At 40.1% G+C, this 26379-nt stretch overlaps 1 protein-coding gene across 8 annotated transcripts in view; it reads right to left on the reverse strand.

The window, feature by feature from the left end:
• Positions 1 to 26379, reverse strand: part of TTLL5 (tubulin tyrosine ligase like 5) — a 130850-nt gene that overhangs the window by 80424 nt on the left and 24047 nt on the right. For all 8 annotated transcript variants that reach the window (XR_008431700.1, XM_053946967.1, XM_053946965.1 and 5 more), the window contains 12 exons: positions 25339 to 25446; positions 17500 to 17581; positions 16568 to 16629; positions 15784 to 15875; positions 12910 to 12951; positions 10001 to 10114; positions 9538 to 9629; positions 8866 to 8928; positions 7929 to 7967; positions 6848 to 6993; positions 5590 to 5875; positions 1585 to 1705 (listed from right to left, as the gene is read on the reverse strand). Coding sequence is in view for 7 of the 8 variants with exons in the window: in XM_053946967.1 (XP_053802942.1) it covers positions 1585 to 1705; positions 5590 to 5875; positions 6848 to 6993; positions 7929 to 7967; positions 8866 to 8928; positions 9538 to 9629; positions 10001 to 10114; positions 12910 to 12951; positions 15784 to 15875; positions 16568 to 16629; positions 17500 to 17581; positions 25339 to 25446 (1247 nt within the window). In the remaining variant the exon portion in view is untranslated. The remainder of the gene's footprint in view (positions 1 to 1584; positions 1706 to 5589; positions 5876 to 6847; positions 6994 to 7928; positions 7968 to 8865; positions 8929 to 9537; positions 9630 to 10000; positions 10115 to 12909; positions 12952 to 15783; positions 15876 to 16567; positions 16630 to 17499; positions 17582 to 25338; positions 25447 to 26379) is intronic.

Consider the following 26379-nt stretch of genomic DNA (forward strand, 5'->3'; position numbering starts at 1 on the left):
CTGCAAGCAAGAGAGATGGAGTTAACAATGTGCTATCTGCAAGGTGTGGGGAGAAGAGAATAGAAATACTACAGCAGCTAAGGACTGGCAGGAACTAAACACATTGTCCTAAGAAAATGAGCTGAAACTGGCAGGCAAAAGCATTGTGCAGTATGCACTTTTAATACTGCCCTATAAATCCAGTGTGGGGGAGAAAAACAATGGTGTATCTTGCCTGAAGTGGGTCAGAATTTTGAACACTTAGGAAGTGTTTGTCACAAAAGCATGGCAGATAAAGGAAAAAAATAAGCAGTCAGTAAAATGCGGTGACACACCTATAAAGTCCAGTATGTAAGGAGAATGTTTCCAAAAACTCACCAGCAATATGTTAAAGGCAGCCTGTGGAAAAGTGCACTGACATAAAACTCTCAGCAGTACCACAGGAAAGGGGATCTTGGTCAGGTATCTCCACTACAGTGAGTAGCCCCATTTCATCATTTTTCATCTATATACTATTGCCACATCATCTCCACAGCAATAGATGTCTACATCTACAGCCATGTAATTCCAGTCACTCACCATGTCTGTTTGACCTCTGGAGGAGGAAACATATGGCAAGGCAGATCCTAAGGCAAGATGCATCCTGTGGGTGTTTTGAATCCCTCCTATCTCGCTTCTGGATTTATTTTTGCTTAGGAGCTCTGCTAACGCATAAATGACCAGCCTCACAGCCAAACTATTGGATTTCACAGCTCGCCTCTCACTGCCATTACTCCAGGCTGGTTTGATCTGTTATTTTAAACATTATTCTTTACAGTACAGCAGACAAAGTGACTCTCAAAAAGCCCATTTTAATTTCCACTTGGAAAGAGCAGAGGTAACATTTTCCACTGAGTTGAGTGATTATTCTTGACACACAATTTTATCTCTGAACTACACTGGCTCTTTCCCTGCAACACGCACTCAGTGAGAATATATGCAGAAAGCTCAAGAGCCTACTGTACAAAGCTCTTTTAGGAAGGTTTGTGAAAGGATCTGGGATTGCTGCACTTTTTAAAATGCATGCATATCAAACACAGGACTTCAAAATACTGCTTAGAAAAGTCCATCACTTTTACTTTCTCTTCTCAGTGGCTTTTGCCTTAATTTCCTCTTATCTAGAATGCAAGTAAGATTCAGAAACACAGATGTCTGGATATATTACAACAGTACATAATAGAAAAAGCTTAACTGGGTACCTGTTCTATTTGAGTAGATGAATGCTTTGCTTAATGCAGCACAAACCAGATTCTGACAAGTACTCTTAAAGAATCTTCTAGAGAAGAATTCAAGAGCAGGTAAGCTCAGAAATCAGTGAAGGAAAACTAACATGAGATCTGAGCAGCCTGAATGTCAGAGTCCAGTCATTAAGAGCTGTCAATCATTGCTCTGAGGTCAGTTAGCAGTCCTACCTCATTGGTATATTAAAATTCAGCACTGGCAGCTAGACAAAGATGAACAACCATCATCTCAGTTGGACTTCTGTACTTGCAAGGATGGGAACTGACTTCAAAACTGTCAAGGTAGATTCCAACTTGGCTTCTCAGCCAACACAAAGCTTCTTACCATTTGCTCATCCTCTTTGGCAGCCCAGGCAGGATTCTGGATCTGTTCGCCAGCCTCCTTCGCCAGTCGGAGCTGAACATGCCGTAGATAGGCAGAGAAAGCTGTACGAGCTTGTACTTTGCTGTGGACAAAAAGAATCAATCTGTTATCTTCAGAATAGGAATGGGAAGAGTTACAGCAATCAGGCACAGCTTATGAACCAGAAGTACAGTCAGCAAGGACCTCCTAAGTGCACTAATGCTGAACCTCAAAGAAAGGAGGACCCCTTCACCCCATCAGCATTTTCAAGCAGACCTTCAGTTCGCCAAGACAGGGTGGTAGGTATTGCAGGAGGTACAAAAGACAGACACTCCCTAAGATAAATTCTAAAAATGGAATGTTCTTCCTGCCTTTTACAGCCATGGTTACTCTCCTCTAAAAGCCAGTAACATGGATATCAGCAAAACTGTATTTTTAAAACAAATTCAAGGCTCTACTGGGCCTCTGTTTTCACAAACATTTTGAACACCACAACAACAGACCATAAAATAAACAAAGGGCTTGGTACTGGTGCCAGAGTTATAACAAAGGCCCTGTAATTCCCTTTGGAAATGAAAGAATTAAATCTGTGAAAGTGAGTCCTTTCCCTGCTCGCTCAGGGATACAAGCCAAATTTCATTGAGCAAGGCACCACTGAGGAATGAAGGAACATCAGCAAAATCTGCTGTGCAGCTGGCTGAACATGTTGGGAAGCTGTAAGCATGAACTGAGGAGAGGACTGGGAGGGACACATAGCTTCTCATTCTCTCACAATAGTAGCCACTTTAGTATATGCATCTGCTGTGAGAGAAACTGCTGAAAACTCTGCCTAATTCTGCTCATTGTCCTCTTGGTCTAAACCTTATCCTCAAACATTCTGCTATCCCAGCCTCTGCTCTTCCTCATAGTTTTCCCCACAGATGTTAGAAGCTTTTCATAAGGATATAGCAGCAGATTGGCTTTAGCGTCAGCAACAGATTTCCCTATCAGAGGAAGTGTCCTAGTATGTTCTGTAGAATTTTAAGTTTCATCTTAAACTAGAATTTTGAACCCATTATTTTTCTGAAATATTATTCCAGAGCTTACTGTTCTAACAAACAGGAACCTCCTCTTACTACCCAGCCCAGCTTCACTTATGAGCAGCTTATAATTGTTTTTTCTTTCTCTAACATTGTCCTGTATCCTAAATATAATCTCTGATTGGTCTCCCACCTTGAATGTCTTTGTTAACAGAGTTACATCCTTTCATAGTTTTCATTTTATTAGTGTGAACTATCCACATCTGCCAGTGTCTTCTAACAAAGCACCCACAATGGTGACATGATGAGACCAGCAGCTCACCTCCACCTGTGTTCCACTCACAAGTTGCTTTCCATGAATATGGGTGATACAATACTCTACATGAAGTCTCAGAAGTATGCCAAGTGATAAACCCTGGAACACATTTGGTGTTTTCATGCATGCATGAGCTAGGACTTCACAAATTTCCTCTGATCAACCAGCATGCAAGATATTTTTCCTTATAATTAATTTCTAGTTGATGAACACCCAGCTGACAGAACTTCTGGTGTAAATTATTAGTTCTTATAAGCATCCCGTTGCTCTTCATGCTACTGAATTTCATCCTAGTTATATTATTTATATCCTCAAGGTCATCCAGTTTCTCATATGTAGTGCACTACTTTTTCCTCATGGTAATAACTCCCAAATATTTTCCATCAGCAAATTTCATCAGCACATTTGTACATTTTGTGTCATTCTTGAATTGATTATATAATCAGCCTCAGACCAGCTCCTGAGGAACCTCACCATATTTTTGTACTTGCATTCTGCTTCTTATGAATATTCTCAGGTACTTATACATGGTCCTTATGACTCCAGGTACACGAGTCCCTGAAATGCTATTAAAAACTCCGTGCAGCAATTAACTCCTGGTTTACAGATTTGAAAATTTCAGGAACATTATGTTAGCGTTACATAAAAATCATACCATAGCAACACTTAGAGAGATCAATGCATCCATTTAGGTAAGAATTGTAACATCCTCTGTTAATAGCTATACTGCAGCAACTAAAACATGATGAAAATACCTGGTTACAATTTCGGTCTTCCAGGAACTTCAGTGAACTCCAGAATGCACAGCAGGCCTTGTAACACCTCTGAGCTCTGAATGCTACTAGTCACTACATCTACCTTTTCTTTCTACATGTGTGGAACGTTGGGAGGACTCTCTGAATCCATGCTGAGAACTGATACTCTCTACATCAGGCCACCATGCATCAGAAAAGGCTCTCACCTCAGCTTTCTAGAGCTGTCAGGTTTGCTGTAGGTACAACTCAAACATCTCATGACTACTTCAAGATTTGTGCTTGATAAGGAGCCCCCATTATCAACATCAGCACAATAATACAGGTCTTGGCCTGCACCTGATACTTCTATGACTAAACACTAAAGAAGGTTTTTGGTTAACTCTGCCTCTCCTTTGGTGTGGGGGATATTGAAACCTGAGGCCTTAAATGCAGGAAAAAGTAACTTCCTTTTCATTTTACTTCCTTGCAAATGGCACGGTTGGGGCAATGAGTTTCCTTTGACTATCATTTCCTTACCAGTAACACCCAGTGTGTGGAAGGCAGATATTTCCTCATCAGGCTGACTAAAGGAGAGAAGAGTCCTACCACTTAAAAAAACTGACTAGAATGGGCCAGCTTTTTCTTGGATGAAAATTTTATTACTTCAACTCCTCTGCCTGTTGAGCCCATAAGCAAAGCTTACATCAAAGACATATCAGGCCAAGCCCAGCACAATCTCAGAACAAGAGGTCATCACAAGCCTTTTACCATTCTGTGGGGAATCCCAACAGTGCTGGGTGCTGAGCAAGATTCTGCCAGGAACATCAGACAGAGCTTATGTTCTTGGCAGGAGTCAGTTCTATATATACGTGGATATAGGCACAGCATTGCTATGTTTATCCTCAAAAGAGGTTTCAGAATCTTCCCTGTCACAGCAGCAAATGTCCTTGCCACAATTAGACACCAGAACAATCCCCAAAGCCATTGAATAATCCATAGTTTCTCCCAAAAATTAAACTAAGAAAGCAACAACAATAAACATTTTCTGTACCTTTGGACATTTTTCACAGAAAACATAATGCTGCTTCTTGTCTAGAAGATGTAAAGTCTTCCTACACAGATATATACAATCATCCTTTGTTTTTGTACTTTCTGTCCATCTGCAATTAGACGGTTTTGCTACCCACATTCAAGGGTAGGATCATATTTCAAACTATCTGGTTAAGACCTTGGTGTTCTATAGAATCTTCTCCAGCACATTTTTTTTTTCCCAAGGAAGAGTCATGCATCAGAACATACTCTATTCCACACTGCCTACTCAATAACATGCAATGAGATATTTCACTAATTTCACACTCTCAAATTACTTCCTAATCTTGCTCTCAGAAGGCAATGACCTTGAGCAAAGATTACTACCAGAGGTAAATATTCTATCATCAAAGATAAAAGTGCAAAATGAGAAAACTAATTTTATGGAGAGACAGCACTGAGATATTCCTATCCAACCCTTCCTGGATAATTTAACACATATTTAGAACCACTTCATGGCAAACGCAAAGAATGAGAAGAAAAAATTTAGAATTCAGTAGCAGGCATCCCACATTAAGGCAAAGAGGCATTTTACAAGCCTGAGCTGACAAAGAACAGCTTAGATCATCAGATTAAAGGACTGCAGTGGAAACTATAGGGTCATGCTTTACACTGATCCAACAGGTCAGGCATTCAGGTAAACTGTCAGACTTTGCAACGGTCTCCCTTCTCTGCCAACAAGATGTCAAGGCAGCCCAAGGTTAGACAAAAATACAAGCCCCTTTTCTAGGGTCTTTCTATCCCTTCACATTCATAACGTGCATCCTCCATATTTTAACTCGTATTAGCTTCAAGTCAAAACTAGAGGCAATATGCAGAAAACTCTCACCTCAAGTTTCCTTGATTTTGAAGAATCTGAAGCAAGTTAAACGGAGGTTTTGAGTCTGGTTTTTGTGGAAACAGCTTTTCTCCATCTCCAGTTTTCTTGTTATGGTTTTTTGGTAACCTCTCCTTACAAGTGGTTTTTGCTGAGTCAGAGAGCTTTGGCTTGTTTTTCACCTTGGTGTCCGAAAGAGAGCAAAGACTTCTATCTACCTCTTCATCTTCATCCATCTCCTCTTCCTCCTCACCTTCCGTGTCTGACTTGAGAGAAAGCTTTGCTGGTTCTGATGTGCCTGTAGGAGAGGAGAAATCACTTATGCTGGTTAAGAAAGAAAGTGGAGAGGACTATTCTACTACTTATACCCTTTGGTTTACTCTAAACTCTTTTCTGCTAGAAGGACAGAATGCTGCCATTTCAGAACAACATCTTAAGTATGACTACTCTATATTATTCTGTCTTTCTGCTTGTGCATCAAACAGTTGAGAAGCCCATTTTCCCAATATTACAGAATACAGAAGAATATCAAGACTCTTGTTTTAACCTTACAAATGAAAAAAGAATGCCCATAAAAAATCAAAGGGGCAATGACATTTTCTTATATTTTTATCCTGATTCTTACATACATACTGACATATCTACATCCATATCTGATATATATACACACAAATTTTGTATGTTGTGTGTCAAATAAACAAAGCTACAAAATCTAAACTTCCATATGTGCCAATAAAGATAATATACCTTAACATAGCAGCAAAAATAATCTTATAATATCCAGTCTCTCCTATAGTAGTCAGTATCACATAGCTATTAGAAAGAGTTTAGATAAAAGTAGGAACAGTCACTTGTGGGGATCATTCACTTCTGTACCCCTTTAAGTTTTTCTACCACCAGCTTGGAAAAAGATTTCTCTTCCCAACAGCTGAAGCATCACAGCTGTCTAGGAGAACCAATCTGAAAGGTCCCATCTTTCTCTGAAAAGCTGAAGAATTACAGAGGCACACATACTGTTGAATTCTTTATCCAAAATGCAATAACAAGCTCGTCTTCAAGTAAGCACTGATTACCTTTAATCATATACATGGGGGTGTAAAAAGGTGGGACTGAAATTCAAGACACTAAAACAAGAAGCTCAGAATTAGAATGAAGTGAAAATTATTAACATTTGAAACTGAACAACCCCATCCACACACATTTCAAATGTAAAAGTCCTTTGCCTGCTTTTTTTTACCAGCTGCTCATTTAAAACTCTAGCCATGCATACCTGATGCTCTTGTGTGTGCCGCTCCAACCTTGCCATGATACCGCCGCCGCTTCCGTAACTCCAGTGAAACAAGCTTCCTCTCATAAAAGAGAGCATGAGAGCCCACAGCTTCCATCCTCACATCTGGCCTTCCATGGAGACCTGCTCTGGGAAGCACAGTACAGAGATATCCCTCACTCTCCCTTTGTCTTTCTCTCCCTGATAATACAAGAGACCTAGTAGATCAAGCTTTTTCAAGAAACATTCTTGCTGATACACAGAAGAAATATTTACCATCAGTCTAATTCTGCTCTACTTAAGCCTGTAAATGTTTGAAGAGAGTCTTGCATGTACTTCACAGAACATCACCTCTCAAAGCCACAAGACACACTCACCTAGTGTCAACGCTTTCATGACTGAGCAGCATCTGCTCATCATGCAACAGCTCAGGGGACAATTAAGAGAGGAAACTGCAGGAGTACAAAACAACAAAGGGGAATGGAAAGAGAGCACATTGACACGAATCCAGTTGTCTGAACCGTTTATGTAGACAGCTTGTTCTTCTCTGATCAGAGATCAGAATTTTAACATAATAAAAGTAGATAGAACTTTTGGCATTTTCTAAGTCAAGGGACAAGGAGCCCTGTCAGATTCCAGAAGGGAAACATATAAAAGTAACAATTTTCTGCCAGTGCACAAAGATCCAGGAAAGTGCTCCCTATGATATAAGTGGAATAAGCACAGAAAATGCTTATTGTTTCATTTATCTTTTTAGCACTAACAAAGTGAACATGTGAGTATATGAAGTCCAAAAACCTTGTGCATTACAAGATCTTTTGAGAGAGCTCAATGATGAGGCTTATCAATATGGTAGGAATACCAAAGTGAGAAGCGTATGAGGAGAAATTTTAAGGTCCAATGAAAACATGAGTTCTCCATATGTGGGCATATTCTTTTCTCACTGTATTTATGTTTCTAAAATTATTTTCATGGATTTTAGGTAGAAAAGGTGTTGACTCACAACTTGAAGATGAAGCCAAAGACATCTAAATTTAGAATAAATCCTACAGAGCACAAATTATTTAATTAAGAAGATATTTACCGGGATCTCCCAGTGACGAATTCTCTTTTCATCTTGCTCCTACAAAGAGAGAAAGGTCAAAAATTACTCTCCATACTGGATCAGCCTTCATTCAAAAGCCTCACTAGTCTTTCACATGTACAATGGAAAGACCATATTTACAGAATTACTTGTGAGTTCTAGCTTAAAGAAAAAAAAAGGGCTCCAAAAGAGGAGCCCTGATGCTTGCATTTGTCTGGCTTAAGCTGGAGAAGGCATCGTTTAGAACTACTCTTCAGACACATCCCTGAACGTACACAGAGAAAAAAGAACTGTACAGCACTGATGCAGGAAGAGTTTCTGTAAATATTGTCTCCTTTCTCAGTCACCTTGTCTTTACTAGGTAGTTACTTCATAATGATCTCAAATTTGCACAAGAAGAATTGTTGAGAAGGAAGAGCATTAAAGGCACAGTGAAAGACACTGCATACAACTCTCAGTGGAAGCTCAGCTAGTGGCATGAACTGTCCCAACCACAAGCAAGAAAAAGAATCATCAAATCATGATTGCACAGGTCGAGACACAGGGATACTAAAATGCTGGACAAGTCAATTTCAGGGCTTACTGTACATGAAGACAAGCTTTAATGTGATTTGAAATTTGAAAAAGGTAACCCAGGACCACCTATAATCCCTTCATAGAGAAACCTAAGAGCTTGAACTTTTTTTATGTCTGTAGTAATATTAGTACTCCAATGATTTCCATGCCTTTAGAGTATTATCCTTTTTGCCCCTGGTTTCAGAAGAGCAACACACAAATATATGGCCAACAGTCATTGGCACACTAGAGAAGAGATGCACAATTATCACCACTCCTATAAATCCCAGACTTGAGTTTATAACTGTGGATAACTGAGGAATAAATCCTTTTTGTACTGTTTGTGCCCTTTACCTCTCTCCCAAACAGAGAAGCTTTCTACCTGTCCTTAAACAGACGTGTAGCCAGCATGTAGTTCATTGATGTCTTGTGCTCTAGAAAAGATCTAGGAAAAGAAAAATAAACGGGATTATCAAGACAGAACTCAACTCCCTGAAAGGCAGCCCAATGCACAAATACAGCATAAATAAATGACCTCTAAAAAACATCCCAGAAGTAGATTCAGACAACACGCTGCACCACAACAGAAAAGACAAAAGGAGGAGAGCTATCATTTCTCAGCTGAAGCTCCTGGTGATGCAAGAGACGGAGGAAACATTACAGACCGGAAAAATAAACGTAGAAAACTGTAACACAGTATAACTTTCAGAATGAGTGACTCCTATATGGTGTTTATGGCCTAATGACAAGGGTACACAGTATGCAGCTTGAGGATGTAAAAGTAGATAGCAAAAATCAGAGAAAGACACTTTTAATCTAACAGAAAAGCAATACCAGAAATAATATCCAACAGCTTCCCATGGGGTGCAGTTATGCAAAGCAGCAGCTGATAAAAACAAGGGATCAGAAAAAGAATGTTCAACACTAAAATAAACTTTGCCAAAATTTTCAATATATCTTTTTAAATGCCAAGATAGCTGATCTACACATATCTAACACAGAATATCCCTCAACAGGGAGCATCAGTGCTATCCTATCAGATTTTTATTCTTACCCATAAAGGTCCCATGTTAATGGAGTAGGGAATATCCGGATGAAGCCTCCTCTCCGTTCGTTTTCCTCTCTCACTTGCCGAAGAACTTTGATCTGATTAAAAAGAAAAATAGAGAATAGCCAGCAAAATAGGTAACAATGAAAATTAAACCTTCCAAAAATCTCAGAATTTCAGAAAACAAGACTATTCAGTCCTGCAAATGGATGGGGTAGATAATGACATCCTTAACGAATTTTACCTTGCATTTAAATTCTGAAGGAGTCTATCACTGCTTCAAGCACATCTCTGCTTGGCATGATTGAGGGCAAGGGCAATATTAGCAGTAAAATTCAAATTCTGTTTCAAAAATTATACTACTTCTGTCGCATTTTTCATTTACATGCACTTGCTATTTGTTGAGCAAATAACCCCACATACTGCATGAAAGCCAAGGTAAATAAAAGCTACTGAATAGCTTCCTTACCTCCTCCATGGAGAGGCCTAGCACTGAGCTGCTGTGCCTCCCTGTTGCCTTCTCCCTGCCTAAGGGCATCGAGCTTTTAACTTCAGCATCGCTGGCAGACAGAGGACGGGTACGCTGTAGAGACAGTGTGAATCCAGACTTTTTCCCCCCCGAGTTTTCATATTAAAAAAAATTACATTCAAATTCCAGGACCCCATTCCCAGCAGGACCTACACTCCAGAGCACTACAGCCAGAATTCAATTCCACACCCCAGCTGTCAAAGGGTCCACAACCCAGATGTCACTAAGTGGGAGTACTCAGATTCTTAGATTTTAGCACAGGAGGTACAATTCAGGCATCACTGCCAGTATTTACACCCCTGGCCCCTTCTGGAAAAACAAGAGGCATACCAAAAGCAGCAAAGTCAGAATGTCATACAGGAAAATCCTCACCCAAGAGGCACTGGAGTCAGCATTCACAGGACCCAAATACATTTGGATTCACACATCAATGGTACCAAAACCACGATTCTTTGTTCTGTGTTGCTACACTAGTACAACAGAACTGTAACTCCCTGGTGAGATAAATGTTGCAGGGAAAAGTTCACCATCTGTTATTCTTTTGTCACTATACAGTATTGCTGAACATCAACTTGCTACTTCTCACACTTCACAGATACATCCTGCAGATGTACACAGATACATCATGCATATTTGCATAAACATGCAAATTTTTTTTTTAATATGCAATAATTTGCATACAGTGTCAATAAGCTTATTTTTAACCTGATGGGCAGTCCTGGCCAATTCTAACAAAAGGACAGGAATTCAAAATATCTTCAAATCATCAGGATTATAAAATTTTAAAATCCAAGCAAGACAGTAATCTTCGAACTTGCTCTCAAGTACATTTAAGATGGTCTTAGGCTCAGTTTAGATAAACTACCTCTGCAAAAACAGCACTAAAAGAGTCTACTGAGAAGATCTCAAGCATTTTTAAGTAAATTCCACGTTTCATTTAGCTCTATACTGAGCATAGAACGCACAGTGAGCCTTAATCTAGAAAGAAGAGAAAAACATGACAGAAACCTTAAGGTGGGTAAGTCCAGGGGAATATCCCAAACTGCTCAGATACAAAAAAATTCCATGGCAAGATCAGGATGCATCTTTATTTGTAAAGACTATGGGAATTGAATTCCATTCTCTCCGTTTCATTAGAAATGGCAAGCGGCTATTCAGAATCTGTAGATGAAGCAACAGCAAAAGCAACAGGCATTGCACTAGAATAGGTTATACTGCAGTGATTGGCACAGAAAAATCCAAAGATAAAACAGACATAGCAGGTACTAGCTGTAACATTTTGTTAAGCCTAACTAAAACTGATTCAAAAGAGAATCAGGATGAGAAGGCAGGAGACACAAACATCTGCAGAAGAAATAAAAATTCCAGTAATAAAACAGGTTGGTTTGATGCTGTAGATGGCACTAAGGACTTTTAGTCCTTCTTTCTAATCTTTCTTCCATTTCTAATCCACAGCTCAAAAATGTTGCTTAACAACTTTCTCTAAAATCTGATAGGTAACCTTCTCTTGAAAACCATTTCCTGTTTCCTGGCACTACCATAACAATCCATCATCATGTGAGAACTGCTGTTCCAAGAGAATATTACAGGGAATTCTTCAATCTATTAAATTATCTGCTTTACTAAGGAAACACTTCAATGAAATCATTGCCATTGTCTCAATACAACAGAGATGATTTCATTAAATACAAACAGTAAATGTATGTCTACGTATTGGCAGCTCTGACTCCTCCCTGAGAACAAAACTACATGGCTGTCAAAATTCTAGAAAAAGCTCTTTGCTGGACTTCCTGCACCATTTTTTCACTGTTCCACTATAGAATACCCTCTGGCTGTAGCACAGAAATGTCTCCAACTTCACAAAGATCTTGTTTCCTCTTTGACCCAGCTTATCTATAAAACCATATATAAATCCAACCACGTTGGTATACCTCCAAATTCTGCAAGTATCCTTGCTTCCCAAATCATGATTCTAATTTAATAAGCACTGACAGCAGTTGGCACAAAGATCCTTCCTATTCTCTACAAAACCTTGTAATTCAGCAATACTCCTTCCTCTGAGCCTCAGCTAAATGTACTCAGCATGACAAACAGCAGTGAATAGACTGAATTAGGTTCTCAAGATTATTCCATCTACCCCTCTCTTCCTGATGGGTAACCCCATTTAAAAAAAAAAAAAAAAAAAAGAATAACTCCCACTACATTTATGCAGGAAGCCCAGCAGCAAAATAATGCCCAAGATGTCCCCACATGGCCAGGTGCTTAGAATTGTGAACTAATATTAATTTGTCTATATGGCTTGCAAGAAGGGTGACCAAATATAACATTTAGAAATGTAGCATCAGTCTCACTTAGGCTAACAACAGTCCCATATTTTTCCATTCACTTTCAGAAATCCTTCTTTTCTCTGCATCTATTTTGACCCAGTTCACTCTCAAATTTTTGCAGTGTCCTTCAGAGGACTGTCTCACAGAAAATTATTACTTCTCTTTTAGGGCCACCTGAATTTTGTCTGCATAAATTCTCCTGTGCTTACCTTATCATTCAGACCTGTAGTGTTAAAAACTTAAGAGGTATTTGATCCAGCTGACCTTGACTCTCAGCAAGCTTCACCTACTTTTTTTTTTTAAGCTGCCATAAGTGATGTAAATATTTTTTCAACATTTGCTTTTGCCACATTGAAACACGCTAGTGCCATCTCTTCTCATGTTGACTTCCCTCTCACCCCCTGGCCCCTGCCCCAGGCTACTCTAACTGTAAAATATGTTTGGGAACTAATTATGCCAAAAGCACTGTAACATTTGAAACTGTAGCCCTTACACAGGTGATGGGAGCTGAAAGGTACTTACTGATCTGCTGTTTGCTCTTTGTGACTGTGCAGACACAGGACGCTGCAAGAGACACACAAAGAGAATAAACATCTTGTGTTCTCCAAGACACTGTGATCCCTGCCTGAGTTGTTGAGGACTGGCAAGTACCCTGAACAAAACAGTATAAGCAAAGGGTGGTGAGGCACTGGATCAAGTTGGTCAGAGATGTTGTGGATGCCCCAACCCTGGAACTGTTCAAAGACAGCTGGATGGGGCTTGGAACAATCTGGTCTAGTGGAAGGTGTCCCTGTCCATTGCAGTGGAATTGGAATTTGATAATCTTAAGGTACTTTCCAATCCAAACCATTTTATGATTCTATGATAACTGAAGTCCAGAGATAAACACTTATATCTTCCTCATATCCTGCACAAATGTATCTTGTCCCCATTCCAAACACAGCACTCATTCTAACCTAAGATGTGCTCAACTGTGCAGAATGCATCTGGACATATGTTTTTCAAAAGCACACTGAACTCAACTGTGATGAACAAAATTCATATTTTTTGTAAAATAAGAGTCACCCATATAAAAATATTTCATAGCTATGCATCAAGGAGAAACAGATGCTGTCAAGTAAAATTGTTCATAGAACAGAAGGGGGGAAAAAACTAAAAATCCCATAATTTTGCAAGTAATTTTATTTCAATATCTCAACAATATTCTAGTTTTGTGGAGAAAAAAAAAAGATACTACTTAGCATTCTACAACAGGTGTAGATACATCAGAATGTCAAGAAGTACCCTTGACACTTACCTGGTATCAGGCCTACAAGTAAAACCAGTTTATGGACAGGGACAGATTCAAAAGAAAACCATCAGAACTTAGATTTTTCTTGCCTTCAGTGGTATTCAGGCTGTCTTCCTCTTCTCCAACACCCAAGAGGAGCAAATACTGTAAGAAATGATTCTCTGGAGACCTATCTATCATTTTTAGCTGTACTACTGACAAGTTCCTCTCTACAGTTGTTCTACTCAAAACAGATCAAGGTCCCTCCATTGCTTATGATTAATTGAAAGAGCTCCAACCCAAATCAACAAGAAGTTACAAAGGAAGCAGCAAAATTATTCATTTCGCTAGAGGGAGAAACGCTCAAAGAGTCAAACCAAAGAAATTGCACAGGAAATTTGTAATCCAGTCTGGTGAAACTCAGTGAAGAGAATAACCATCTCAAGACAGTTATTCAAGAGAACTCTCAAGAGCACTGGTACCAACAGTTCTTTTCCAAGCAGTAACTTCTGCAATGATTAAAAACAGCCTATGTGAATGTTCAAAACTTAAGACATCAGGAAGGAGGTAGGAAAAAAAAAGAGATGACATGTACCCTTTGTAACAGAGAATTGGAACAGGTATCAAAAATCTGAGATAAAATGTATTCAGCAAAGAACAAGCTAAAACATTCTGGGACCATGGAAAGATCTAAACACCTATTTAGCTATGGGATTTCCACTTAGGTACTTAAGAAAAAAATGCTGTAAAACTTTATCACTGCATTACAAACCTGTTCCTGTTAAACATAGGTTAGGGGAACCACCCTAATCCATCTCATAACCAATGTACTGCCATACAAATCTTTGCAACTTTCAACTGGCCAGCCTAACATCTCATTGTGGGTATTTGTTAAGCAAAACAAAGTTGAAAGCCTCTTTAAAATTCAATGCTTTACAACAGCATAATTTTCTGAGACTGTCTTGTATAATTTTGTCAAATCATCAGGATCTGATCATATTACTCTAAGAAAGAAGGGCAATTTCTTTTGAATGGCTCGTAATTTATCTCATGTACCTTTTGTCTGCTACAAAGAGCACCTATACAGTCCGAGGGATCTGTATTTAAAGCACTATTATATTTATCTTAGAGGTTTCAGACTCAGACATGCATCCTAAAGATACTCAAATCTCATCAGTTATTCACCTCTCTTCACAGTGACTAAAGACTCTCGAGTTTTGCAAAAAACAAAATATTGCAATTTCTGTGAGTTTTCCCTATACCAAAATAGACAGTGTCTTGGAACACTGTCGCTGAACAAAATGACTTGTCATTTCCTAACTGAACTTGATCTACACAGCCATGTTGCATGTCCATCACAGCACCATCAGCTGCAGAGATGTCAGAGAACAATAGGCACCATCTGCCTATTTGCCTGAGGAGAAAGGAGTTGAAACTCCAAGTGACATAACAGATCTCCCTGCCTTTTGCCATTTCCACAGATATTTATGGAATCCATTTCACAGATAAAAAGAGATAGAGAACAACTGTCTTTCAACATTACCAGTGCTGAGAAAGCACTACCTCAACAGAAAAGGCAAGGGGAAGTCACAGCAAGATACATGAGGCCTCAGTCCAGTGATCCATGGGAAAGAAGGCGGAATTCCAAAAGAGAATGGGAAAGAAGCCTTAAACTTCAAATGCAAGAAGCTGTTCACCTAGGAGAAGGTCTTGAAGACATTCATAAAGCTCCAGGGTTCTGGAAGCTTGTTGTCCACAACAAAATCAAGCAGTTGAACAGCCCAGGGCTCAGGTGTATCCCCTAAGTCTCTAAGAACCACAGAATGGTTTGGATTGGAAAGAACTTAAAGGTTATCTAGAGCCAACTCCCCTGCCATAGGGAGGAAAGCTTCCACTAGACCAAGGTGCTCAAAGCCTCATCCAGCCTGGTCTTAAACACCTCCAGGGATAGAGTCCACAAACTCTTTGGGCAACATGTTTCAGTGCCTCACCACCCCCACAGCTAAAATTTCATCTTCCATAGTTATGCTAGAAATCCAGATAATCTCACTCACTGCCTCTCTCACCTGAGTCAGATTCAGTGAGAATTACTTCCTCCTCAGCCAGGGCTTGTAGAAGTCACTCACCTGCAGCTTCTGGTATGGATTTCTTCTGACAGATTCAGATGAATGATAAATGGTCCGGCTTGACCGCTGGCCTGGATCCTGGCATACAAAGCCTATGGGCACCAAGAGCCACATGAGAACTTTAAGACAAACAAACCCTGAAATATTAACCTAGCATTTCTGTTCACAATCTCAGTCTACACATGACCTTCTTGTCCCTGCCCAAGGACCAATAAGGATCCTTTTCTTTTTTATACCTTGCTTTGTTTAATCCTAAACTGCAATTGCATTACATTTTTTGAACAAAAACTTGCTTCAAGACCAAGTACTTGAATCAATAAATGGGTTACTGAATAGCAGCACGGAGACAGACTTGGTTTTTAAACAGCTGAGCAGCATACCTGATGACAACTCTACCTCTTTCACTATTAGGGCAAATTGCATCAAGCAACTAAATCGAGATGTAAGAGACACTCTGCTCTAGACAGTACTCCAATTCTAGTTACCCAACCAAAACCCACACATTCAATGTGAAAAATGCATAAATACCAACTCTGAAAGATAGAGAGACAGCAGTGTCTTCAAACACCAAATTAGGGACTCTTAAAACCACCTTAAGCATCACAAACAGACAATTATTCTCAAGATGAAATGTCCATATATCACTTCAGTGCTAAATACAGCTGCTCTCCTTAACTAGAGTTCACATCTATTATATTCATCTAGTAACACACATCTCATAAACCTATTACTTGTTTGAAATGAGGGACAGATTGAAGATTTTTTTTTTTTTTGTTTCACTCACCTACAAGAGTGAACATATCTGAGAGCATGCTAGCTTTGATCTTCAGGTCCAAAGGAGCATCACTGTCCCCACATGCAACAGAGGATAATAGGAATTATTTGTCTGGCATTAAATGAGAGGAATATATCAGTATTCAGTATATCTCCCAATATAGTTTCTTTGACTTCTTAAAACAGACAAAAACAAGAAGAAAATTAGGTGATTTTCACACACATAGGCAAAGATCAGAGAGCAATGGCTTAATCTGTTTATCATTTTTCCACAGCTTTTAATGTCCTAATGCAGACACATACAGTTTTGTTTAAACTCTCCTTAAGGCTGGAAACATTTTCTTTGAATGTATGTTACATTTCATAAACTACATAAAAGTTGCTGTCGTAGAATTCTTAAAAAACACACCTAACTATGCCTCTTCTACATAAAATCATAGCTGAGAGATGTACCAAAATAAATCCTCAATTTCCATTAGAGCATGAGGGTCAGCATAAGGGCCAGGTCAACACTCACTCTTTAGAATTTATCTGATTAGAGTACTAGACTGAACCCAAGAACTCCTCTACATACTCAAGTAAAGTGTAACTGATTGAACTCTGCTTGGACTCCAAAATCTTAAAGCTTCTATCAGCCAAGAAGATTGAAATCTAACACAATTATCTGACAGAGCTCCAAAATTTATCTATAACAAGTGTTAACAGTGACAACAAAAAAATAATTAAAAGGTAAATGGAATCCCAACTGGGCTCTTTTAAAACCTATTGCTGCAGTAAGTTTGTTTATCCAAAGGAAAAAAGCAAAGGTGTATCCTCTCTGCCAATCAGCTGTGGAACAAAATCTGCAGGCATCATGAAATCATACCCTCCTATGACCACCGTCCTTCAAGGACAACCGTCTCTAGCAAGTCCCTGCCTCATATTAAATTGGGAATCACTTACCAGGCCAATGATGGGGACAGGTTCACTTCCAGCAGCCAGGGTTTCAGAGTGTCATCAATAAGGACATCAAAACCATACAGCTCTGAAAACACAGCAGACACTAAGTTCACCTTACTGCACCGTTAAGCATTCACGTAAGGTGCAACATCAGTTTCTACCAAGTCATTTCTATCTAAATTATATATGTTAAATCCAGTAAACTCTCTAGGGATGAACAAATAACATTCCTCAAGTGGCAATTTTCACTTCCTCAGAATTAAATATATTCTGCCTGTGGGGGAAAGACTGGAACAAAATTATTAGGAAAGTATTATGCAGAAAAATTAAAAACTCTTTACTGCCCACGAGCTGTAGTTCACACAGAACTCTACTACTTCCTTTCACATAGAATTGACAGAAGCATAGCAGGTTCAATCTACTTCTTCCACTGAATCCTGGAAACAACAAAACTTCATTCCCCTTTCTACTTTTTAATCCCTTTATTTACTGTTCCAGTCAGCTAGAGAAAAATCTTGCTTCTTTCAAGCATCAGCTTCTTTTCAATTATTCCTGTATGTTTTCTGCAATATCCCCATGGGGTTACAGCAGACTTCTCCTCGGCAATTCCATCCACATGGACAACCTCTCATAACTTTTTAGCTTATTGATAGCTTGCCACTCTGCAGCAAACCACAACAAATATTTTTTCCTTAGTTTCTAAAACAGTCATAACATACTACATCTGCTACACGTGTTCTGCTCTACACAGGTCAGATTGAAGCCAGCTTCCCATTCCAAATCTGATTTTGCTATTTCACTCTCTATGCACGTTTTCTCTAGTTTGGAAAGAGTTGTAAGAAGGATGCTACACAAAGATGAGTGTAAATCAGAAGTTGGCATTAATGCAACTCCTTCTTCCAGCATTAAGAAATAGACTTCATAATCATCAGGGCAACTTAAGCTTTTTTTTTTTTTTTTAAACAACACAAAACAGGGTATTGGAAGAGAAGGAATTACATGGAATTAACCATCTCCCTAGTACCTTAAATAAAAGCAGGAGAACTTCTTTGCCATGTTTCTCTCCTTGAATTGTGGCCCTGGCCTTTTGTCGCCTGCCTGACGTTGATGCTGGCTCGGGGGAGCTGGACTGCTTGACAAGATCTTGCCATGCAGACAGCTGTGCAATAGCTCATGAAGTTTATAATGGGAAGTTAATGAGCTGGGGTCATGGGGGGAGGCTCGGAAGGGGGGAAATGGCAGAAAAGTGAGCGTTGCCTGCTCACTCTTCTAGAGTCTGTAGCCAGACATTGAATGGGAAACAAAACAGCAGAGAGTTAAAAGAGCTGGTTCACTCCAAAGAAATGAGGCTGAATCTACATTATGCTTTCTTGCTCCCCAGACAGGAATGGCTGCAGTAGAGGGAAAAGGAGAAGGTGGCGATTGTAAGTGTAAATATTAGCAAAGCATTTTGACCAGAAGAAACTTCTGATGACTTTAATACATTATTTCAAAATACAGTCTCAGGTTTGGTGAAGATCTATGACTATTAACAGCACAGAAAACTCAGCAGCTCATGCTCAAAGCAGAGAAGCAATGAGTGGGCCTGCAGCAGCTGCTGATCTGCAGCCTCCCAGCCCCAGTCAGAAAGAAATGCATTTTGTTTTGACTAGCTCCTGCTTCTTTTGCTGATGGCCATTCCCTTCCCTGGCCCCTCAGAGGCCCTTTTCTAGTGTTTTGGCTCCTCTGACTTTGTCCTCCTCTCCCACACAACTCTCTTACAAATTGCTGGCTCTTTAAAGCTCCATCTTTCCCACCTAGTTAGTCATTCTGTCCACTTTTCAAATACACATGGGAAACCTTTTGACCTCAGCTAGCTCTAACCATGCTGCTAGAGCTTCACATTCCCTTGTGTCTGCCTTACTTATTAGAACAGTAAGTTCTTCAGGGTATCCCTGTTGACTCAATTCCATTGTTAAACATGGATTCTAAAGCCACTTGCAATGACTTAGGGTCTCCTAGGAAGTGTCCAGTGTTGCTCCTTAATGCCCCAAGTTTCACCTATTCTGAGACATATCTACAAGCCCTAGACAGAGGTCTCTGCTACCTCAGGGCATCAGAAGCTACACAATATCCACGTTCTGGCAATTAAATCAAGCCTCACAGATTCCACGCAGGGCTTAGCACAAAGATCTGCTCAACAGTCAGAAGTTTACCCAGAAATATCCTGCTGGTCCTCTTACACATTTGGAAAAAGTACCCTTTCCACTGTGAAACTCCACTACCGCTTGATAAAATAAATACACAGGCAGGACAAAGATGTGGAGTCACATGACCATAGGATAATCAAAAGTATATCCTCTGCAATTACCAACTTCAGCAAGGCTGCCATTTTCCTCTGCAGAGAGAGTAAAGAGAATGACTGAAAGAGCAAAATATGCCTCACACTGTGGCAATGGTAGGTTCACCACAAGCCACCTAAATGCCACTACTGTTACTAAGGGAAGAAACTAAAATACCAGGTTTCCACAGTGCCTTCTCTTGCTACTAGAATCCACAACAGCATGTTTCAGTTTGCTAAAGACTGGAATTTTATATCAGGAGGTACCAACTGTTTCCAAGACTCAGCAGGAACAGCCTGCCTCTTCCTCCTCTAATGCCCATAGAGAAGTCACTACTGACTGAGCTTCCCACTCCCAAAAGAAGGCCTAGCTTTAGAGTGCAGTCTAACAGCAACAGTTCAGCCAGAGATTTTTTTGCCAATGACATTAGCTAAGACTAAGACAAAGACTAGAGAGGTAGTCTCAGGCTTTTTGGTTCTGGTGAACTCCATGTATTTCACATTTACCTTACAATCCTTTCCAAGACTGTACCAGTGCTCTCTTTTACAAAATAACCCCAAATAATTTGTTATTCTCTGTAAATAGAGAAACTAAGTCACAAGCAATAGCACAGTAGCATAAACAAGCTTTTCATGGTTTTGCATAGCATGAATGAGTTCTGTTCCTAAAGGGTCGCTGTAAATCTGGTCTTTCTTTGCAGCTTGTTCCCTGGAGAAAAAAAAAGCTTTACTGCAAAGTACATACTCTACAATTAAATGGAGACAACCTCAAGTTACGAAGGGACACAAACAGTGGGGGAAAAAAATTGCACAGCATGTAACCCTTTTTTGCAATAAAAATCCATCTCCTCGTTTTATGTAGGAGCCTATTTACTGACATTTCTACCGCAAGGAAATTTTGCCACTGACATTCAAGTCTTCCATTTTTCCTTCCTATTCTTTCTGTTCTTATATTAACATTTAATTCCCTTTTTAAGATAATTTTATTTTAACAGAGAAAGGTTTTATCTCTATGTTATTACAGAAAAGGACCCAACAAGAGGGGACAAGTAGCTTCAAGGCTAACATCAAAGAACAGGAGTCATGGTGCAAATTGGGCTGCCTTTATAATCCTAATCTTACTGAGTAAATAATTTATCACTCACAAGGTATAAACTTGTTCAATCCAGTGGGTGATACCAGAGTGAGCAAAGAGGTTAATATCCCAGTAACCACTGTAGGACATCACTTAACTTCCCTTCCAACACTGAGGAACATAAGAGTAGATATGTTGCTATTTAGTCCTCAACAAACTCAAGTGCCCAAATTAACAAAATATAATACTAGGTAGACCAAAATGGAAGCCATCTGACTCTACAGATGGAAGTGAAGGATAAAGAGAGTATGTTTCCCGACCTTATTAGCCCAAGTTCTTACACTCCAAGAACCTTAGCCTCAAGAAAGCCATGAGACAAGAATAACCTGGTGTTCCTCACTTTCATGTCATCTATCTGGTGAAGACCCTAATGCCACCACAGGAACCAGTGGCAGTAGAAGACAGAATGGGAAGTCAGGATTGATTCTGACTTTGGTAACACAAGTCCATTGATAAAAAAATTGACAGTGCTGGTCATTTCCTAAGTCTCCCAAAACCAGCCATAAAAGCTTTTTAGGTCTGCTCCAGCCTTCTGAGAAAGAAATCTGGCACTACCAAGCTGAGAACAACTTCCTAAAGAAACAAAGTTTCTGCAGCAACAGGAATTTTGAATCTTTCAACCAAGCTCTGGGTACTAAATCATCAATATCAGATGAGTACCATTTAGAGCCATGAAGGGACAAGTAAGAAAACCTGTGCAGGGATAGACCCCCTGTTCCTATAGAAGCTAAGACTAGAAGACCTATCCCTTGAACTCATTTACCCTTCACACTCAGCTGACAGTTTAGTCAAATTTGAAGATATATTTACATTTCAAAATCTACCTTGCCCATCATATCATCAAAACACTTGTCTTGAAGGGTACAGGCCTCCTGAACCTGCTTATAGCCAGAGGAGTCTATGGACAACCTTTTTCCAATTCCAATGACATCTTTACATACTGGCTTCAAAGCAAAGACTGATGTTAAGGCAATAAAAATAGAATGGATTAAGCTTTGTAAGAAGAAGGTAATGGCAGGGAATCCCTGTTCATCTTTTCTGTGACATGTCATGTAAGAAACTAGAAAAACATAGGAAATATGTATGGTATATGTATGGTTGACTTAAGTCACTAAGCATGGACTCACCTTAAGAATCTCAAGTTTTTAGTGCCCTGGAAAACTCATAATGGAGCAGGTCAGCACTGTCAAAACTACAAAAGGCTTCTCCTAAACAGGTTAACTGCCACTACTAAGAAAGCTTAATGTTCATGAAGAACAGCAACACAGGCAGTTGAGAAACTGGTGATTCAGCACAAATGAAGACTTTTTAAAGCATCTATGCTCCAGATCAGCACCACTCAAGAGATACAATAGTTTATTGTTTGCTTTTATCTCAATATAGATGTGATTAGAAGCAAAAGCCTGACCAATTCAGCCTTAAGACAGAGAAGCAGCTAAATAATAAACTCATTGCTTTGGTGGGATCAATATGCCCACTACCCTATCCTGGCCTGCCTTCTTGATTGAAGACAAGCTCAAGAGTGTCACAGCTGGGTTTACTAGAATGTAAATGAAACAAGAGGACTTCGATCTGTTGCTTCTTTAGGCTCACATTTCAGTGAGTGCATAAAATGGTGCTACACTGGCTGCTGGCAAAAATATGTGCTGCACCCAGCCACCTTCATTTCCTACCCTACTAAACCACCCCACAGGGAGATTTTTCATTGTGCCTGAAAGCAGATCTTACTGCCTTTTCTAGCCTACCCAGAAGTGCTTACTTCAGGAGGGAGAAAAATGCAGTCTGTAATCACCTTGGGCATATGCAGCCCTATTGTGCCTCCTGTTCCCACACTGAGATGTCACATCCTTCAAATAAGTGCAAAATCTATCTTTCTCTTTAAGAAGGCTCCAGAAGTAACCATCAACTCAGCTGGTGACCAGCTTCAGGACAGTGCAGTGATCTGGAGAGTTGCAGCATGCCCTCCTCTGGAATTACTGGTTAAAACAATTTCTACTAGGAGCTTAATTTTACATATGGAATTATTAGCTAATTACAAAGAACAAAACAGACGACTGGGATCACTTTGTTAATAACAGTGCATGAACAAGGCAAAATCATGTAGTATTTGCAGTGCTTCTGTAATGCACTTCAGAGAACAAAACTGAGCATCCCAAGTCCTTTGAAAACCGATCATTACTAGAATGCAGTAAATAGCTCACATTACATGGCCAAAATGAAACTCACTCTTTACACAAACTGTCACCAGCACTCTGTTTTGACATAAGAAAAAGGACCATCCTGATCTAGCACACTCTTTCTAGACATGCAGTGGTAGCAGGAATCAGCCTGTCTCACCAGTCTCAGAAAATGAAGAAGCCATGAATGAATTCTCTTTCTTTAAATCCAGGAAAAAAGTTCATTACCTATAAAAACACTCGTGAAAGAACTGGAGGACCACTGCAGTACTAAACTACTAGAGAAATAAAATAGGCAACCTCATCTGCACAAATAAGTACTCGTGATTTAGATTTTTAGGAAGAAAATGGCAATTGTACAGGACTTCTATTCCCTATAACAGCATTACAAGCACTAGAGCAGAATACAACTTAGTTATATTTTTTAGAAGTTTTGCAAACAAGACCCATCTCGGTATCTGAATTTCAGATAAAAGTTTCTGAAGTCTGAGATACTTTTCACATGATCAACCCTCCTCAGGACACACACTCAGTTTCATTGTTCACAACTCAGAATGAAAAAAAAAAAAAAGCTCATCTGAGACTCAACATGCTGCCTTGAAATCTTCATTTCCAGTTTTCTCCTTCATGCTAGCAACTATGAACTGAACCATTATGAACACTTCCAGCTAGAAAAACTGAATATTTACAAGGTTAAAAGTTGTACAACCAAGAAGTGTCAGAACAAGACACACAGATGACAAATGAACCATACAGCATAAGAGAAGTTCAAATCCTTGAGACAAGGACCATCACTTAATTGTGGGGGAAGGTGGCAGAGAGTACTGAGCTCTGGAAATGCCTAAGTCTCCCTAGGGAAGCAGTATGGCTCCTACTTAAGCTCTCTTTCCTGGGAAGCTCTTAATTTATGTTTACACTGAAATAAACGGAACAAAACAGTTTATTTGTGGGGGAGCTTCTGAGAGGGTGGTTAGTGCAGCCCTGGGGAGGCAGCAGGAAGTGGGATAACCTCAGAGCCAGGCCCAGCAGAAAGTACATGAGGAACATTAGTTTCCATATACACAGTTCTAGAGACACAACTGAGGAAGGAAAAGAGAGAAGCCAAAAAAAGAGGCAGCTAAAGTTGTTTTGACGTGTCTTTTTTTTCAACTAGCCAATAAAGTGCCATTTCACTGAGACTATTATCTAACTCATAAATCCCCACTTCAATTTTGAACAAAGGCATCAGAGTAAGTCAGGAGACACTATGGTGGGAGAGGCAGCTAGTTTTGGGAGGTAACTAAACAACCTATTCATCATGGCTCCTTGATTCCTGATTGTCTTATCCTCAAATATACAAGGATGCATTTATGCTGGAGTGTTGAAAGCTGCAGAACTGTCAATATCTAAGTGCATCTCAAGGACCACATGAAGTGATTTGACCTGTCACAGTTAGTATAAGTTCCAGTACCTAAACACAGGCTAGCCTAAGCCAAGCTTGGCCTTTGGTTTAAGCACTGAGACTTCATCTTCGTGCATGTATCCACATGAGTGAAGGACGGCTAGGAGCAGGAGGAGGCCTCTTTAGGGAAGGTTGGGAAGCAGCCACTGGAAAGTGGGAGAAGGCACACTGTGGTACCAGCCGCTGCTTTCTGGAGCTCGTCCCAGCATGTGCTGGCAGCGAGCTCCGCACTCCCGCTGCCAGCGCATCGCCGTGCGCGCAGCTCCTGCCAGAGCGCCCTTGGGCGCCCCCGCGCGGCGCTCTCGCACCAGCGCGGATCATCCGCCGCCCCGGCATTCCCGGCACTGCCACACACGGCTGCTCCCCATCCTCACACGCACGTAGGAGAATGCAGAACTACACTGCTAGGTGGCTCAAGAGAAAATAGCAAATGCTCTAAAAACGTGTTAAATCACCCACAGCCACTCTTTGCAAGGGCACTAGTAAATCACCAACTTTCCAGCACTTCCTCAAGTTCCCTTTGAAATCCTTTTTCATTATCCTGTTTTCATTTTCTTGCATGAGACTCTGATGGCACTGACACAGGGTGAACTGACATTCAATGCCCCCTGCCCTCACCGAGCCTTATGCTAAAGAAAAAAAAAACTAAACCAAAACAACATCCGGCTTCCTTGCACTAGGGAATGCACATTTCTCTCTAGCATGACAAAGCTGGAGGTTCCAAACAGTATTAAACAAGCAATCAACAAAGATGTCCCCAGTGTCTTACCAAAGCAGCAGCCACGATGTGAAAGAAAACTTTTACAAGCTGATGCAATGGACAGCTCAGCAGAAACTAGAGTCTTGATAATCAGGTCCTCCACGCTGGCCATCAGTGCTGCAAGGAGGAAAAAGGAAAAAAGTAAATTGTGAAGTAACACATAATATCCAGGAAGGCATAAGAATATGTAAATGGAGATACACCTTTGTGAATCAAAGCACATGAGACCCTATGGATGACAAAGCAATAATGCTTGGAAATCCATGCAAGCCAAGTAAATAGACATGCATAAGTATCCTAGTGCAAAAATACTCACAAATGGGAACGTGAGAATGATAAATGTGAGTATATGTCCAGCGCAGGTAAACAAATATATGGCAAACACACCAGCACGAGTCAGCTGGAGTCTGACCACTGCCTGAGTGGCAGTGTATTAGGAAGGATTAAACAAGAGTTAGACAAGAGTGGGTTAGTGAGATAAGCCCTCAAACTACAGAGAATAAGCCATAGCACCAACATAAAAATTTTTCTTGTAAACTTTTATGAGATAACTGCTCTGTGACACTGCACCTTCCTCTAAAGCAGCTGTTCCCATACCAAAGTTCATAAATCTTTTCAAAATTTTATGACTGGTGACAGCTCCCAGTCCTGCTGACCTATAGATAATCCATAGTAAGAAAGCACTCTCCAGCTCCTGCATGAGCCTGTGAACAGAGCTCAGGAACAGGAGTCTAAGCAGAGGACGCAAAAGGCAAGAAAAGATGTACATTAGACATAGACCTGGATTCTACACTGGACCCAGGATGAGTCATGCAATAGAAAGAACACCACACTGGTTTTGTTTTCAAGGACAAGCAATAGCGAAGTGAGAGAAGGGAGAAATGAACAAATACTGGAGTCATAGTCTCAGAAGTTAATAAAGATGAAAGGACAGCTTTCCCCACCCCTCAAAGGGAGCACAAGCAAATCCACACAGACATCTGGCAATCCCTGCTTCAAAGAGTATCTTCTAGAAACCACTTGACTAGAGAGTTTACTTTAGGTCTACAA

Source organism: Vidua chalybeata, chromosome 6, assembly GCF_026979565.1.
Source record: "Vidua chalybeata isolate OUT-0048 chromosome 6, bVidCha1 merged haplotype, whole genome shotgun sequence".
NCBI lineage: Eukaryota > Metazoa > Chordata > Aves > Passeriformes > Viduidae > Vidua > Vidua chalybeata.